The sequence below is a fragment of the Sabethes cyaneus genome, chromosome 2 (assembly GCF_943734655.1).
Source record: "Sabethes cyaneus chromosome 2, idSabCyanKW18_F2, whole genome shotgun sequence".
NCBI lineage: Eukaryota > Metazoa > Arthropoda > Insecta > Diptera > Culicidae > Sabethes > Sabethes cyaneus.
Window position 1 is genome coordinate 238,651,236 of NC_071354.1, and position 18,377 is coordinate 238,669,612.

At 45.6% G+C, this 18,377-nt stretch overlaps 1 protein-coding gene across 1 annotated transcript in view; it reads left to right on the top strand.

Annotated features, from left to right (window-relative positions):
- LOC128736814 (titin) overlaps positions 1–18,377 on the top strand; it is a 251,582-nt gene that overhangs the window by 220,898 nt on the left and 12,307 nt on the right. Inside the window, exons 34-39 of the mRNA XM_053831305.1 lie at positions 593–841; positions 1,116–1,135; positions 12,661–12,685; positions 12,878–13,252; positions 14,063–17,426; positions 17,586–18,286. Coding sequence (XP_053687280.1) covers positions 593–841; positions 1,116–1,135; positions 12,661–12,685; positions 12,878–13,252; positions 14,063–17,426; positions 17,586–18,286 — 4,734 coding nt within the window. The remainder of the gene's footprint in view (positions 1–592; positions 842–1,115; positions 1,136–12,660; positions 12,686–12,877; positions 13,253–14,062; positions 17,427–17,585; positions 18,287–18,377) is intronic.

Below are 18,377 nucleotides of genomic sequence, written 5' to 3' on the forward strand. Positions count from 1 at the left end.
ATCGGACATTCCGTTCGAGGAGGTAACTGAATTTAAGCCCGCTCAAATTGAACCTCAAGAAGCCATTGTCCAAGAACTTCCTGAAGAGGTGAAGGTGACTGAAGTTATCACTGAAGAAGGCAAACCAAAGAAACAAGTCGTCAAAAAACGCGTCATCAAGAAGAAGGCTGGCAAGAAGGAGCAAGTCACCGAAATCATCACTGTCCAAGAAGATGATCAACTTCCTCAGACAACGGTTACTGTCACCGAATCGGACATTCCGTTCGAGGAGGTAACTGAGTTCAAGCCTTCACGCATTGAACCTCAAGAAGCCATCATCCAAGAGCTTCCTGAAGAGGTGAAGGTGACTGAAGTTATCACCGAAGAGGGCAAGCCAAAGAAACAGGTCGTTAAAAAACGCGTCATCAAGAAGAAGGCTGGCAAGAAGGAACAAGTCACCGAAATCGTCACTGTCCAAGAAGATGATCAACTTCCTCAGACAACGGTTACTGTCACCGAATCGGACATTCCGTTCGAGGAGGTAACTGAGTTCAAGCCTTCACGCATTGAACCTCAAGAAGCCATCATCCAAGAACTTCCTGAAGAGGTGAAGGTGACTGAAGTTATAACCGAAGAAGGCAAGCCAAAGAAACAAGTCGTCAAGAAACGCGTCATCAAGAAGAAGGCTGGCAAGAAGGAACAAGTCACCGAAATCGTCACTGTCCAAGAAGATGATCAACTTCCTCAGACAACGGTTACTGTCACCGAATCGGACATTCCGTTCGAGGAGGTAACTGAGTTCAAGCCTTCACGCATTAAACCTCAAGAAGCCATCATCCAAGAACTTCCTGAAGAGGTGAAGGTGACTGAAGTTATCACCGAAGAAGGCAAGCCAAAGAAACAAGTCGTCAAGAAACGCGTCATCAAGAAGAAGGCTGGCAAGAAGGAACAAGTCACCGAAATCGTCACTGTCCAAGAAGATGATCAACTTCCTCAGACAACGGTTACTGTCACCGAATCGGACATTCCGTTCGAGGAGGTAACTGAGTTTAAGCCCGCTCAAATTGAACCTCAAGAAGCCATTGTCCAAGAACTTCCTGAAGAGGTGAAGGTGACTGAAGTTATCACCGAAGAAGGCAAGCCAAAGAAACAAGTCGTCAAAAAACGCGTCATCAAGAAGAAGGCTGGCAAGAAGGAGCAAGTCACCGAAATCATCACTGTCCAAGAAGATGATCAACTTCCTCAGACAACGGTTACTGTCACCGAATCGGACATTCCGTTCGAGGAGGTAACTGAGTTCAAGCCCGCTCAAATTGAACCTCAAGAAGCCATTGTCCAAGAACTTCCTGAAGAGGTGAAGGTGACTGAAGTTATCACCGAAGAAGGCAAGCCAAAGAAACAAGTCGTCAAGAAACGAGTCATCAAGAAGAAGGCTGGAAAGAAGGAACAAGTCACCGAAATCATCACTGTCCAAGAAGATGATCAACTTCCTCAGACAACGGTTACTGTCACTGAATCGGACATTCCGTTCGAGGAGGTAACTGAGTTCAAGCCCGCTCAAATTGAACCTCAAGAAGCTATTGTCCAAGAACTTCCTGAAGAGGTGAAGGTGACTGAAGTTATCACCGAAGAAGGCAAGCCAAAGAAACAAGTCGTCAAAAAACGCGTCATCAAGAAGAAGGCTGGCAAGAAGGAGCAAGTCACCGAAATCATCACTGTCCAAGAAGATGATCAACTTCCTCAGACAACGGTTACTGTCACCGAATCGGACATTCCGTTCGAGGAGGTAACTGAGTTTAAGCCCGCTCAAATTGAACCCCAAGAAGCCATTGTCCAAGAACTTCCTGAAGAGGTGAAGGTGACTGAAGTTATCACCGAAGAAGGCAAGCCAAAGAAACAAGTCGTCAAAAAACGCGTCATCAAGAAGAAGGCTGGCAAGAAGGAGCAAGTCACCGAAATCATCACTGTCCAAGAAGATGATCAACTTCCTCAGACAACGGTTACTGTCACCGAATCGGACATTCCGTTCGAGGAGGTAACTGAGTTCAAGCCCGCTCAAATTGAACCTCAAGAAGCTATTGTCCAAGAACTTCCTGAAGAGGTGAAGGTGACTGAAGTTATCACCGAAGAAGGCAAGCCAAAGAAACAAGTCGTCAAAAAACGCGTCATCAAGAAGAAGGCTGGCAAGAAGGAGCAAGTCACCGAAATCGTCACTGTCCAAGAAGATGATCAACTTCCTCAGACAACGGTTACTGTCACCGAATCGGACATTCCGTTCGAGGAGGTAACTGAGTTCAAGCCTTCACGCATTGAACCTCAAGAAGCCATTGTCCAAGAACTTCCTGAAGAGGTGAAGGTGACTGAAGTTATCACCGAAGAAGGCAAGCCAAAGAAACAAGTCGTCAAAAAACGCGTCATCAAGAAGAAGGCTGGCAAGAAGGAGCAAGTCACCGAAATCATCACTGTCCAAGAAGATGATCAACTTCCTCAGACAACGGTTACTGTCACCGAATCGGACATTCCGTTCGAGGAGGTAACTGAGTTCAAGCCCGCTCAAATTGAACCTCAAGAAGCTATTGTCCAAGAACTTCCTGAAGAGGTGAAGGTGACTGAAGTTATCACCGAAGAAGGCAAGCCAAAGAAACAAGTCGTCAAGAAACGCGTCATCAAGAAGAAGGCTGGCAAGAAGGAACAAGTCACCGAAATCGTCACTGTCCAAGAAGATGATCAACTTCCTCAGACAACGGTTACTGTCACCGAATCTGACATTCCTTTCGAGGAGGTAACTGAGTTCAAGCCTTCTCGCATTGAACCTCAAGAAGCCATTGTCCAAGAACTTCCTGAAGAGGTGAAGGTGACTGAAGTTATCACCGAAGAAGGCAAGCCAAAGAAACAAGTCGTCAAGAAACGCGTCATCAAGAAGAAGGCTGGAAAGAAGGAACAAGTCACCGAAATCGTCACTGTCCAAGAAGATGATGAACTTCCTCAGACAACGGTTACTGTCACTGAATCGGACATTCCGTTCGAGGAGGTAACTGAGTTCAAGCCTTCACGCATTGAACCTCAAGAAGCCATCATCCAAGAACTTCCTGAAGAGGTGAAGGTGACTGAAGTTATCACCGAAGAAGGCAAGCCAAAGAAACAAGTCGTCAAGAAACGCGTCATCAAGAAGAAGGCTGGCAAGAAGGAACAAGTCACCGAAATCATCACTGTCCAAGAAGATGATCAACTTCCTCAGACAACGGTTACTGTCACTGAATCGGACATTCCGTTCGAGGAGGTAACTGAGTTCAAGCCCGCTCAAATTGAACCTCAAGAAGCTATTGTCCAAGAACTTCCTGAAGAGGTGAAGGTGACTGAAGTTATCACCGAAGAAGGCAAGCCAAAGAAACAAGTCGTCAAAAAACGCGTCATCAAGAAGAAGGCTGGCAAGAAGGAGCAAGTCACCGAAATCGTCACTGTCCAAGAAGATGATCAACTTCCTCAGACAACGGTTACTGTCACTGAATCGGACATTCCGTTCGAGGAGGTAACTGAGTTCAAGCCTTCACGCATTGAACCTCAAGAAGCCATCATCCAAGAACTTCCTGAAGAGGTGAAGGTGACTGAAGTTATCACCGAAGAAGGCAAGCCAAAGAAACAAGTCGTCAAGAAACGCGTCATCAAGAAGAAGGCTGGCAAGAAGGAGCAAGTCACCGAAATCGTCACTGTCCAAGAAGATGATCAACTTCCTCAGACAACGGTTACTGTCACTGAATCGGACATTCCGTTCGAGGAGGTAACTGAGTTCAAGCCTTCACGCATTGAACCTCAAGAAGCCATCATCCAAGAACTTCCTGAAGAGGTGAAGGTGACTGAAGTTATCACCGAAGAAGGCAAGCCAAAGAAACAAGTCGTCAAGAAACGCGTCATCAAGAAGAAGGCTGGCAAGAAGGAGCAAGTCACCGAAATCATCACTGTCCAAGAAGATGATCAACTTCCTCAGACAACGGTTACTGTCACTGAATCGGACATTCCGTTCGAGGAGGTAACTGAGTTCAAGCCCGCTCAAATTGAACCTCAAGAAGCCATTGTCCAAGAACTTCCTGAAGAGGTGAAGGTGACTGAAGTTATCACTGAAGAAGGCAAGCCAAAGAAACAAGTCGTCAAAAAACGCGTCATCAAGAAGAAGGCTGGCAAGAAGGAACAAGTCACCGAAATCGTCACTGTCCAAGAAGATGATCAACTTCCTCAGACAACGGTTACTGTCACCGAATCGGACATTCCGTTCGAGGAGGTAACTGAGTTCAAGCCCGCTCAAATTGAACCTCAAGAAGCCATTGTCCAAGAACTTCCTGAAGAGGTGAAGGTGACTGAAGTTATCACTGAAGAAGGCAAGCCAAAGAAACAAGTCGTCAAAAAACGCGTCATCAAGAAGAAGGCTGGCAAGAAGGAGCAAGTCACCGAAATCGTCACTGTCCAAGAAGATGATCAACTTCCTCAGACAACGGTTACTGTCACCGAATCGGACATTCCGTTCGAGGACGTAACTGAGTTCAAGCCTTCACGCATTGAACCTCAAGAAGCCATCATCCAAGAACTTCCTGAAGAGGTGAAGGTGACTGAAGTTATCACCGAAGAAGGCAAGCCAAAGAAACAAGTCGTCAAGAAACGCGTCATCAAGAAGAAGGCTGGCAAGAAGGAGCAAGTCACCGAAATCATCACTGTCCAAGAAGATGATCAACTTCCTCAGACAACGGTTACTGTCACTGAATCGGACATTCCGTTCGAGGAGGTAACTGAGTTCAAGCCCGCTCAAATTGAACCTCAAGAAGCCATTGTCCAAGAACTTCCTGAAGAGGTGAAGGTGACTGAAGTTATCACTGAAGAAGGCAAGCCAAAGAAACAAGTCGTCAAAAAACGCGTCATCAAGAAGAAGGCTGGCAAGAAGGAACAAGTCACCGAAATCATCACTGTCCAAGAAGATGATCAACTTCCTCAGACAACGGTTACTGTCACTGAATCGGACATTCCGTTCGAGGAGGTAACTGAGTTCAAGCCTTCACGCATTGAACCTCAAGAAGCCATCATCCAAGAACTTCCTGAAGAGGTGAAGGTGACTGAAGTTATCACCGAAGAAGGCAAGCCAAAGAAACAAGTCGTCAAGAAACGCGTCATCAAGAAGAAGGCTGGCAAGAAGGAGCAAGTCACCGAAATCATCACTGTCCAAGAAGATGATCAACTTCCTCAGACAACGGTTACTGTCACCGAATCGGACATTCCGTTCGAGGAGGTAACTGAGTTCAAGCCCGCTCAAATTGAACCCCAAGAAGCCATTGTCCAAGAACTTCCTGAAGAGGTGAAGGTGACTGAAGTTATCACCGAAGAAGGCAAGCCAAAGAAACAAGTCGTCAAGAAACGCGTCATCAAGAAGAAGGCTGGCAAGAAGGAGCAAGTCACCGAAATCGTCACTGTCCAAGAAGATGATCAACTTCCTCAGACAACGGTTACTGTCACCGAATCGGACATTCCGTTCGAGGAGGTAACTGAGTTCAAGCCCGCTCAAATTGAACCCCAAGAAGCCATTGTCCAAGAACTTCCCGAAGAGGTGAAGGTGACTGAAGTTATCACTGAAGAAGGCAAGCCAAAGAAACAAGTCGTCAAAAAACGCGTCATCAAGAAGAAGGCTGGCAAGAAGGAACAAGTCACCGAAATCGTCACTGTCCAAGAAGATGATCAACTTCCTCAGACAACGGTTACTGTCACCGAATCGGACATTCCGTTCGAGGAGGTAACTGAGTTCAAGCCCGCTCAAATTGAACCTCAAGAAGCCATTGTTCAAGAACTTCCTGAAGAGGTGAAGGTGACTGAAGTAATCACTGAAGAAGGCAAGCCAAAGAAACAAGTCGTCAAAAAACGCGTCATCAAGAAGAAGGCTGGCAAGAAGGAGCAAGTCACCGAAATCATCACTGTCCAAGAAGATGATCAACTTCCTCAGACAACGGTTACTGTCACCGAATCGGACATTCCGTTCGAGGAGGTAACTGAGTTCAAGCCCGCTCAAATTGAACCCCAAGAAGCCATTGTCCAAGAACTTCCTGAAGAGGTGAAGGAGACTGAAGTTATCACCGAAGAAGGCAAGCCAAAGAAACAAGTCGTCAAGAAACGCGTCATCAAGAAGAAGGCTGGCAAGAAGGAGCAAGTCACCGAAATCGTCACTGTCCAAGAAGATGATCAACTTCCTCAGACAACGGTTACTGTCACCGAATCGGACATTCCGTTCGAGGAGGTAACTGAGTTCAAGCCCGCTCAAATTGAACCCCAAGAAGCCATTGTCCAAGAACTTCCCGAAGAGGTGAAGGTGACTGAAGTTATCACTGAAGAAGGCAAGCCAAAGAAACAAGTCGTCAAAAAACGCGTCATCAAGAAGAAGGCTGGCAAGAAGGAGCAAGTCACCGAAATCGTCACTGTCCAAGAAGATGATCAACTTCTTCAGACAACGGTTACTGTCACCGAATCGGACATTCCGTTCGAGGAGGTAACTGAGTTCAAGCCCGCTCAAATTGAACCTCAAGAAGCCATTGTTCAAGAACTTCCTGAAGAGGTGAAGGTGACTGAAGTAATCACTGAAGAAGGCAAGCCAAAGAAACAAGTCGTCAAAAAACGCGTCATCAAGAAGAAGGCTGGCAAGAAGGAGCAAGTCACCGAAATCATCACTGTCCAAGAAGATGATCAACTTCCTCAGACAACGGTTACTGTCACCGAATCGGACATTCCGTTCGAGGAGGTAACTGAGTTCAAGCCCGCTCCAATTGAACCCCAAGAAGCCATTGTCCAAGAACTTCCTGAAGAGGTGAAGGTGACTGAAGTTATCACCGAAGAAGGCAAGCCAAAGAAACAAGTCGTCAAGAAACGCGTCATCAAGAAGAAGGCTGGCAAGAAGGAGCAAGTCACCGAAATCGTCACTGTCCAAGAAGATGATCAACTTCCTCAGACAACGGTTACTGTCACCGAATCGGACATTCCGTTCGAGGAGGTAACTGAGTTCAAGCCCGCTCAAATTGAACCCCAAGAAGCCATTGTCCAAGAACTTCCCGAAGAGGTGAAGGTGACTGAAGTTATCACTGAAGAAGGCAAGCCAAAGAAACAAGTCGTCAAAAAACGCGTCATCAAGAAGAAGGCTGGCAAGAAGGAGCAAGTCACCGAAATCGTCACTGTCCAAGAAGATGATCAACTTCCTCAGACAACGGTTACTGTCACTGAATCGGACATTCCGTTCGAGGAGGTAACTGAGTTCAAGCCTTCACGCATTGAACCTCAAGAAGCCATCATCCAAGAACTTCCTGAAGAGGTGAAGGTGACTGAAGTTATCACCGAAGAAGGCAAGCCAAAGAAACAAGTCGTCAAGAAACGCGTCATCAAGAAGAAGGCTGGCAAGAAGGAGCAAGTCACCGAAATCATCACTGTCCAAGAAGATGATCAACTTCCTCAGACAACGGTTACTGTCACCGAATCGGACATTCCGTTCGAGGAGGTAACTGAGTTCAAGCCCGCTCAAATTGAACCCCAAGAAGCCATTGTCCAAGAACTTCCTGAAGAGGTGAAGGTGACTGAAGTTATCACCGAAGAAGGCAAGCCAAAGAAACAAGTCGTCAAGAAACGCGTCATCAAGAAGAAGGCTGGCAAGAAGGAACAAGTCACCGAAATCGTCACTGTCCAAGAAGATGATCAACTTCCTCAGACAACGGTTACTGTCACCGAATCGGACATTCCGTTCGAGGAGGTAACTGAGTTCAAGCCCGCTCCAATTGAACCCCAAGAAGCCATTGTCCAAGAACTTCCTGAAGAGGTGAAGGTGACTGAAGTTATCACCGAAGAAGGCAAGCCAAAGAAACAAGTCGTCAAGAAACGCGTCATCAAGAAGAAGGCTGGCAAGAAGGAGCAAGTCACCGAAATCATCACTGTCCAAGAAGATGATCAACTTCCTCAGACAACGGTTACTGTCACCGAATCGGACATTCCGTTCGAGGAGGTAACTGAGTTCAAGCCCGCTCAAATTGAACCCCAAGAAGCCATTGTCCAAGAACTTCCTGAAGAGGTGAAGGTGACTGAAGTTATCACCGAAGAAGGCAAGCCAAAGAAACAAGTCGTCAAGAAACGCGTCATCAAGAAGAAGGCTGGCAAGAAGGAACAAGTCACCGAAATCGTCACTGTCCAAGAAGATGATCAACTTCCTCAGACAACGGTTACTGTCACCGAATCGGACATTCCGTTCGAGGAGGTAACTGAGTTCAAGCCCGCTCAAATTGAACCCCAAGAAGCCATTGTCCAAGAACTTCCCGAAGAGGTGAAGGTGACTGAAGTTATCACTGAAGAAGGCAAGCCAAAGAAACAAGTCGTCAAAAAACGCGTCATCAAGAAGAAGGCTGGCAAGAAGGAGCAAGTCACCGAAATCGTCACTGTCCAAGAAGATGATCAACTTCCTCAGACAACGGTTACTGTCACCGAATCGGACATTCCGTTCGAGGAGGTAACTGAGTTCAAGCCCGCTCAAATTGAACCCCAAGAAGCCATTGTCCAAGAACTTCCCGAAGAGGTGAAGGTGACTGAAGTTATCACTGAAGAAGGCAAGCCAAAGAAACAAGTCGTCAAAAAACGCGTCATCAAGAAGAAGGCTGGCAAGAAGGAGCAAGTCACCGAAATCATCACTGTCCAAGAAGATGATCAACTTCCTCAGACAACGGTTACTGTCACCGAATCGGACATTCCGTTCGAGGAGGTAACTGAGTTCAAGCCCGCTCAAATTGAACCCCAAGAAGCCATTGTCCAAGAACTTCCTGAAGAGGTGAAGGTGACTGAAGTTATCACCGAAGAAGGCAAGCCAAAGAAACAAGTCGTCAAGAAACGCGTCATCAAGAAGAAGGCTGGCAAGAAGGAACAAGTCACCGAAATCGTCACTGTCCAAGAAGATGATCAACTTCCTCAGACAACGGTTACTGTCACCGAATCGGACATTCCGTTCGAGGAGGTAACTGAGTTCAAGCCCGCTCAAATTGAACCCCAAGAAGCCATTGTCCAAGAACTTCCCGAAGAGGTGAAGGTGACTGAAGTTATCACTGAAGAAGGCAAGCCAAAGAAACAAGTCGTCAAAAAACGCGTCATCAAGAAGAAGGCTGGCAAGAAGGAGCAAGTCACCGAAATCGTCACTGTCCAAGAAGATGATCAACTTCCTCAGACAACGGTTACTGTCACCGAATCGGACATTCCGTTCGAGGAGGTAACTGAGTTCAAGCCCGCTCAAATTGAACCCCAAGAAGCCATTGTCCAAGAACTTCCCGAAGAGGTGAAGGTGACTGAAGTTATCACTGAAGAAGGCAAGCCAAAGAAACAAGTCGTCAAAAAACGCGTCATCAAGAAGAAGGCTGGCAAGAAGGAGCAAGTCACCGAAATCGTCACTGTCCAAGAAGATGATCAACTTCCTCAGACAACGGTTACTGTCACCGAATCGGACATTCCGTTCGAGGAGGTAACTGACTTCAAGCCCGCTCAAATTGAACCTCAAGAAGCCATTGTTCAAGAACTTCCTGAAGAGGTGAAGGTGACTGAAGTAATCACTGAAGAAGGCAAGCCAAAGAAACAAGTCGTCAAAAAACGCGTCATCAAGAAGAAGGCTGGGAAGAAGGAGCAAGTCACCGAAATCATCACTGTCCAAGAAGATGATCAACTTCCTCAGACAACGGTTACTGTCACCGAATCGGACATTCCGTTCGAGGAGGTAACTGAGTTCAAGCCCGCTCAAATTGAACCCCAAGAAGCCATTGTCCAAGAACTTCCTGAAGAGGTGAAGGTGACTGAAGTTATCACCGAAGAAGGCAAGCCAAAGAAACAAGTCGTCAAGAAACGCGTCATCAAGAAGAAGGCTGGCAAGAAGGAGCAAGTCACCGAAATCGTCACTGTCCAAGAAGATGATCAACTTCCTCAGACAACGGTTACTGTCACCGAATCGGACATTCCGTTCGAGGAGGTAACTGAGTTCAAGCCCGCTCAAATTGAACCCCAAGAAGCCATTGTCCAAGAACTTCCCGAAGAGGTGAAGGTGACTGAAGTTATCACTGAAGAAGGCAAGCCAAAGAAACAAGTCGTCAAAAAACGCGTCATCAAGAAGAAGGCTGGCAAGAAGGAGCAAGTCACCGAAATCGTCACTGTCCAAGAAGATGATCAACTTCCTCAGACAACGGTTACTGTCACCGAATCGGACATTCCGTTCGAGGAGGTAACTGAGTTCAAGCCCGCTCAAATTGAACCCCAAGAAGCCATTGTCCAAGAACTTCCCGAAGAGGTGAAGGTGACTGAAGTTATCACTGAAGAAGGCAAGCCAAAGAAACAAGTCGTCAAAAAACGCGTCATCAAGAAGAAGGCTGGCAAGAAGGAGCAAGTCACCGAAATCGTCACTGTCCAAGAAGATGATCAACTTCCTCAGACAACGGTTACTGTCACCGAATCGGACATTCCGTTCGAGGAGGTAACTGAGTTTAAGCCCGCTCAAATTGAACCTCAAGAAGCCATTGTCCAAGAACTTCCTGAAGAGGTGAAGGTGACTGAAGTTATCACCGAAGAAGGCAAGCCAAAGAAACAAGTCGTCAAAAAACGCGTCATCAAGAAGAAGGCTGGCAAGAAGGAGCAAGTCACCGAAATCGTCACTGTCCAAGAAGATGATCAACTTCCTCAGACAACGGTGACTGTCACTGAATCGGACATTCCGTTCGAGGAGGTAACTGAGTTCAAGCCTTCACGCATTGAACCTCAAGAAGTCATCATCGAAGAACTTCCTGAAGAGGTGAAGGTGACTGAAGTTATCACCGAAGAAGGCAAGCCAAAGAAACAAGTCGTCAAGAAACGCGTCATCAAGAAGAAGGCTGGCAAGAAGGAACAAGTCACCGAAATCGTCACTGTCCAAGAAGATGATCAACTTCCTCAGACAACGGTTACTGTCACCGAATCGGACATTCCGTTCGAGGAGGTAACTGAGTTCAAGCCCGCTCAAATTGAACCTCAAGAAGCCATTGTCCAAGAACTTCCTGAAGAGGTGAAGGTGACTGAAGTTATCACCGAAGAAGGCAAGCCAAAGAAACAAGTCGTCAAGAAACGCGTCATCAAGAAGAAGGCTGGCAAGAAGGAACAAGTCACCGAAATCGTCACTGTCCAAGAAGATGATCAACTTCCTCAGACAACGGTTACTGTCACCGAATCGGACATTCCGTTCGAGGAAGTAACTGAATTTGAACCATCTACCATGGAACCTCAAGAAGCCATTGTCGAAGGGCTTCCTGAAGAGTTGGCTGAAGTTATTATTAAAGAAAAGAAACCAAAGAAACGCGTGGTTGTGAAAAAATCAGGAAAGGATCTTGTAGAGGACACCATATCCGAAAGTCTTACACATACACAAACACCTACACATACACAAGAATTGACAGCGCCATCCCACGGTAAGAGTGTCCATTTGCATTCATTCAATAACCATTTTTCTCATATCGAAACTTGTGACACTACATGTAATTTCATTATAGATGCTGAAACACAACAAGAACACACAACTCCAATCTTTGTTACAACATTTGAAACATGCACAGATGACAAACAAACATACATAAAGTCTACAAACAAGAAAATAACCGAATCTAAGGGTGTGGTTGTGGAAGAATCCCTAAGCGACGAGGAATCACTACCGATTCCACAATCACTTCTTGGGGTTCAAATCGAGGAAATTGTGGATAGTCAACTAGTAACAGGTATGCTTGTAAACTTGATAGCGATGGTATTTAATTTCTCTTTTTTGTTCGTATCACATGCTTCGTATCACATTACTGTACATTTCAAATTGTCCATAAATTTACATGTTAACTAAGTTTTCGATATTTGTACAGACTCCGTCATACCGTACAGCATACAGACAGAATCAGAAGAATCAGCCATGCCATGCCAACAGCCAGTTCAAACACAGAAAATCATCAAGAAGAAACAAACACAAACACTCATACAAGAACAGATCGAAAACATACCTCTTGAGGAAGTGTTGTCGATCGAACCAACTGAAGAGGAAGCAATAACTTCTGAATTCACAATTGAGGGCACCAAACGTAAGGTCGTGAAGAAAAAGAGAGTTGACACTAGGACAGGTAGCGAGACTGTAACTGTTGAAGTTGATACCGTTGAGCCATTTGTCACCGAATTTGTGGAAAAAGAAGAACTGATTCCTTCCCCTGTAATCGAGGAGCTACCCGAAGATATCCAGATTACAGAAACTGTAACTGAGACTGGAGAGCGCAAACGAGTTGTTACGAAGAAACGCGTGGTGAAGAAGAAATCAGCTGGAAAGGAAGAGCAAGTGGAAATAGTAACTGTGCAAGAAAATGATAACGCTCCGGAAACTGTTATAACAGTTACGGAGGAAGAGTTGCCGGAAGGACCGGTGAAGTCGAAAACTAAACCAAAACAAAAGAAAATAAAAACTATCAAAACTAAAGACGATACTGACGAAATTCTGGAGCGTCTCTTGAACTTGGAAGTGAAAAAGACGGAACTTGAGGAATATGAAAAAATTGATGTTGAATTCAAGAAAAAACCGAAACCAGTGCAAGAGGTTTTGGTTGAAGAATATCCGGCCGTGATGGAACCGGTCACGACTGATTCGGGTGAAGCAAGCACAAAAGTTATCAAAAAGAAGATTGTTAAAAAGAAGATCGGACCGAAGGTGGAGATAACGGAAATTATATCCACTCAGCAGGACAACGAGGAGCCACAAATCACTGAAACCGTTCGTGAGGAGTTTATAGAACCGCAAGAAGCGTTATTGGAGCCGATAGTTGAAGACACTCCAGAGGAAAGGGTGACCGAAACCATCAAGAAGAAGGTTACAAAGAAAAAAATTGTCAAAGCTTTACCGTCAGCCGAGGAACAACCTGGGGAGGAAACGGAGGAACTGCTTTTGATTCCAGCCCAGCCGGAACAAATAGTCATTGAAGAAATGCCAGAAAAAGTGGAAGTTGTCGAAACCGTAACCACAGAGGGTAAACCGAAAAAGCATGTTACGAAGACGAAGGTAATCAAAAAGAGAACTGGCGATAAAGTGGAGGAAGTCAAAGTGGTTACAACGCAAGAGGATGACCAGCCGGCGGAAACTACCGTTACACTTTCTGAAGAAGTGGTTCCAGCCGTGGATGAAGCTATCCCGGTTGATGAAACCACCAGCGAGAAGCCTAAACCGAAGAAGAAGAAGGTTAAAACGGTTAAGAAAGTTGGAGAAAGCACGGATGATATTATTGAAAGGCTGTTGAATTTGGAGGTTAAGAAAACGGAGTTGGAGCAATATGAGAAAATAGATGTCGAATTTAGGAGACCATCAAAGACAGTTGAAGAGTTTGATGTGGAAACAATTGTAGGAGAACAGGCCGTAATAGAGGAGCTACCGGAGCAGCATTCGTTCGTTGAATCTACCGTAACGAGCGAAAAACCTACGAAAGTGGTCACCAAGAAGAAAATCATAAAGAAGAAAGTTGGTGATAAGATAGAAACTACCGAGGAAATTACCGTCCAGAAGGATGGTATGTCTCCGGAAACAACCGTGGAATTTACTGAGGAAGTAGCCCCGTTCGAAAGTGAACCTATTCCGCAGGACATAATTGTTGTTGAAGAAATACCTGAACTGCCAGTGGCAAGCAAGAAAATCACAAAGGTTCGAAGAAAGGAAGTCGTGCGCAAAGAAACTAGAGAAGAAGTACCTCAGGAAGAAGTTGCCGAAATCGTACCACAGGAACCGGAAGATACAGTCGCAATAGTTGTCGAAGAAATGCCGGAAAAAGTGGAAATTATCGAAACGATTACCGAAGAAGGAAAACCTAAAAAGCGATCGAAGAAAACGAAGGTGATTAAAAAGCAAACTGGTGATGTTGTCGAGGAGATTCATGTTGTGACAGTGCAGGAGGATGAAAAACCTGCTGAAACGACAATCACCGTTATGGAAGATATTACTGAGCCTGTCGCACCTGAAGAAACTACCCCCGATAAGCCGAAACTCAAGAAGAAGAAAATAAAGAGCGTGAAAAAGGTCACGGATGATACGGATGACATAATAGAACGTCTGCTGAATTTAGAAGTAAAGAAAACCGAACTGGAGAGGTACGAGAAAATTGATGTGGAATTTAAGCCTCGAACTCGGAAGGTAGAGGAAAGTTCGGTGGAAGAGTTCCCTGAAACGGTGGTGATACATCAGACGGAGGATGGAACCGAAGCGAAAAAAGTTACCAAGAGGAAGGTTATCAAGAAAAAGATCGGCAAAAAAGAGGAAACTACTGAAGTCGTCACGGTACAAACCGGTGACGCCGAACCGGTAACATCGGTGACCGTAACCGAGGAGGAGCTTCCTTTCGAACAACCCGAGGAGATTTTCATTGAAGCTGCTCCACAAGAAACGGCCATTGTTGAAGAGCTCCCCGAAGAGATAAAAGTAACGGAAATTATTTCGGAACTAGGGGTGCCAAAGAAACAGGTAACAAAAAAGAGGACAATCAAAAAGAAGATTGGGGAGAAGGAGGAAAAAGTGGAGGTGGTGACTGTGCAGGAAGACAATAAGGAGCCGGAAACTACGATAACCATCACCGAGACGGAACAGGAACCCGCCGAGGCAGTTGTTGCAGCTCCAGAAGAACTGACGGTTAGTCAACCAACAGAAGTTGTCAAACCGAAACTAAAGAAAAAGAAGGTGAAAGTTATCAAAACTAATGACACTGCTGATGATATCATTGAAAAGCTGCTAAATCTGGAGGTAAAGAAAACCGAACTTGAAGTCTACGAACGTATTGAGCTCGAACCCAGGCGAAAATCTAAAGATGTTTTGGAAATGATTTTGGAACAACCGACCCCGTCGGTTGCTGAAATTTCTGATGTTCCAGAAGTTCCTGCTAAGCCGAAGACAAAACAAAAGGTAAAGAAACCACGCACTGAACCTGTAAAAGAGGAACCGACTGAATACGTTGTCGAAGAACCTACCGTCGAAGAGGTTACTAAGGAACCAGAGGAGGAACCAGAAGTCCTTCAGCCATTGGAACCATTGATCCCAACTGTTGTTGAGGAGATCACCGATCAAGAAATTGCACCGGATGGAAGCCGCCAGGTAACAATCAAGAAGAAGATAATTAAAAAGAAAGTCACAAAAGGTGCAGCTCCCCACGAAGAAACTCCAGTGGAAAGTGAGGTTCCTGATGAAGCTCACGAAGTACCGAAACCTATGCAACCTGAAGAGCCAGCTGTGGAAAAATTGGAGGAATTATCCCCCGAAGAAGTTGTAACGGAACTAGCTTATGTTGAACCAACAAAGCAGATGGCATTGGTTGAAGAGATTTCCAAAGAGTTCCTAACATATGAAGAAAAATCACTCAAAGTGTTAGAGAAAGAAGCGATTCAACCGCAAGAGAGTGTAGAAGCTCGCAAGGTGCAGGTTAAGAAGGTGAAAAAAGTAGTGAAGAAAACAGCTGAAGTGGCCGTAGATGATGAACTGGAACGTTTGCTCAATTTGGAAGTCGAAAAAACACAGCTGGAAGAGTACGAACGGATTGAGCTTGAGGCAAAACCAAAACCAGAAAAGCCAAAACCTAAGCTGGAGCCGATGAAAATTGAACGCAGAGAGCAGAAACCAATTAAGTTACAGATTAGCGAGCCCGAAGAACTGCCGCAAATGGTCAGACTGCGAAAAACTAAGGTTCCCGCCCGAAAGGAAATCGAAGAGACTGTGGTTCCAAAGGTACTGCTCAAGAGTAGGATCATTATGGTTGAGTATCCTCCCAAAATGTTGAATCTGGAGATTACTTCATTAGTGACTAAGCGTGGTGTTGGTGAACTCACACGAACCGAAGAGGAGGAGGAGAAAATCAAACTGAAAAAGATCAAAAAGATTAAAACCACCAAACGCGAAAAGCTTGAACTTGAGCAACTGGACCTTCCGGAGTACGAAGAAGAAGAACCCGTTGCGGAGGAAGTACCTGAAGAAAAATTGAAGTACCAGAGAAAACCCAAGGATAAACCGGAGGAAGAGCAAATTGAAAAAGTCCTAAAACTAGGCAAAGGAAAGGTCAAGCCAGAGGAAGTGACTGATGAAACGGTTACTCTGAAAAAGACACCGAAAAAGACAGTTGAAGAACCAACTGAAGAGGAAAAAATATCGAAGAAACCTAAACAACAACCTACGCCGGTGGAAGATGTTAAGGAACAAAGACATATTGCAAAGCCATCGTTCGAGCCAACAGACATTCCCGATGTACAGTTGGAGCTTGAAGAATACAGAGCGCCATCCCCTGTTCCCGACGAACCCGAAGAAGAAGCTCCGAAGAAGAAGAAACGACCGAAGAAGCCAAAAGCACCCGAAGAACCGGAAGATGTGCAGCGCCTACTGGTCATGGGTAAAGGTAAAGCCCCGGAGGATATTCCAGAGGACGACGTAAAGTTCAGAATACCAACATCCAAAAAACCCGAAGAAGAACCTGAAACAATTACTCTGAAACCGATCAGCAAACCAGACAAGAAACCGGAAGACCAAGAGAAACAAGTTGACCGAGAGCTTGCACTCTCAGCTACCGTTGAGAAACCAGAGGAACCTGAAGTTGAAACCGTCAAACTTGAAACAAAGCAGCGGAAGGTAATTAAGAAAAAGGTTCGCAAGGGATCTAAAGAAGAACAACCCGTTTCGGAAATAACCACCGAGGAACCCGTGGAGCAATCTGCTGAAGTGGGAGAACAACCTGTTCACATGGCACAGATCGTTGAACCTGTGAAAGAACCTGAAGCTCCATGGGAGGAACCCAGAGAAATTCCAGCTGCACCAAAAGAACCCCAAACTGTTGTAGAGGAAGAACCTTTAGTTGTAGAGGAAAAGAATGTTCTATCACCAGAAGGTAATCAGCAAAAGCAAACGATCATCAAGAAGGTTATCAAGAAGAAGCGCAAGGATAAGGAAGAAATGATAGAAGTTGTTACAACACAAACCGGTGACGAGGCTCCCACGACCACGGTTACAGTAAGCGAAATAGTCCCAGATGTTTCAACCCCTGCGGAAGAGCAACCAAAAGAACCGACCAAGGTACGAGTGAAGAAGGTGAAAGTACCGAGCAAAAAGGACGACCTCGATGATATCATTGAGCGATTGCTGAATGAAGAAGTCACTAAAACCGAACTGGAAAAGTACGAACGGTTTGAATTCGAGAAAGCCCCCACCGAGGAACGGCCTGCTGAAAGCGCAACGGTCGAACCGGTTCCGAAACCCAAAGCAGTCAAGAAGACTAAACAAATCAAACTGCATGAAACCATTTCATTACTAGAGACACCAACAGATACCTCAGATACCCTAGAACCCACGCCAATCGAGGCACAAACACCAGACACTATACACACATCCATCACTGAAGAAAAACTAAGAATCAGTAAGTATTCCGAGTAGAACATACCAATGAGTACATAACCGAAGTACAAAACAATTCGTATTTGATAACCGTATGCATAACCGATTGTTAGATTTTGTAGTTTAATTGCATGGACACCAGATGGCCAACCGAACACTAATCTAATTCCATTTACCACAGGTGCTGATGCCATCGAAATCAGGGAAGAGGTACACGAGACGAAGGAACTCATCACTGAAGCGCCTACCAGGGAGGAGCTAGCACCAGTGGAGATTAAACCACAAGCCGTAGAAAGCCCAACGGTTAGGAGGAAGCCACTACTGGAGGCAGCACCAAGGGAGGAAACTTTGGTCCAACCTACGGAGGAAGTATCCGAAGTAACTCTAATTCCAGGCGATGCAGTGCAAGTTTCCGTTGAGGAAATTCCGAAGAAAGCAACCGAAAAACCGGTCATTAGCAAGCCACTTCTGGAAGCAGCTCCCAAAGAGGAGGTGTTTGAGCAAACACTAGAGGAAATAGACATCACTGCGGGTGTGAAATTCGATGGAATCCAACTGGAAGCTACCGATGTTCCCAATAAGGTTACCGAGAAACCAACAGTTTTCGCAAAACCAACGCTCGAAGCTGCGGCTAAGGAAGAATTGCTGGAACAGCCAGTCGAAGAACTGGACTCCGTGCCGTCACTTTCAATGGAAGAAATTGTACCAACGGCAACAGATGTAGCTCAACGAGCTACTGAAGTCCCGCAAGTTCAAGCTAAACCTTTGCTGGAGGCAGCCCCAATTGAAGGCCAGTTTGATGTTACAGCGGAAGAAGTCGATACAGTCACTTCGCTGTCTCTTGACGAGGAATTCGTTGCCCCGATAGATATTGTGAATCAGGCAATCGAAAAACCAACGGTAACTAAACCTCTTTTGGAAGCAGCTCCTATCGAAGGCCTACTGGACAGTTTAGCAGAAGAGGCTGATACGG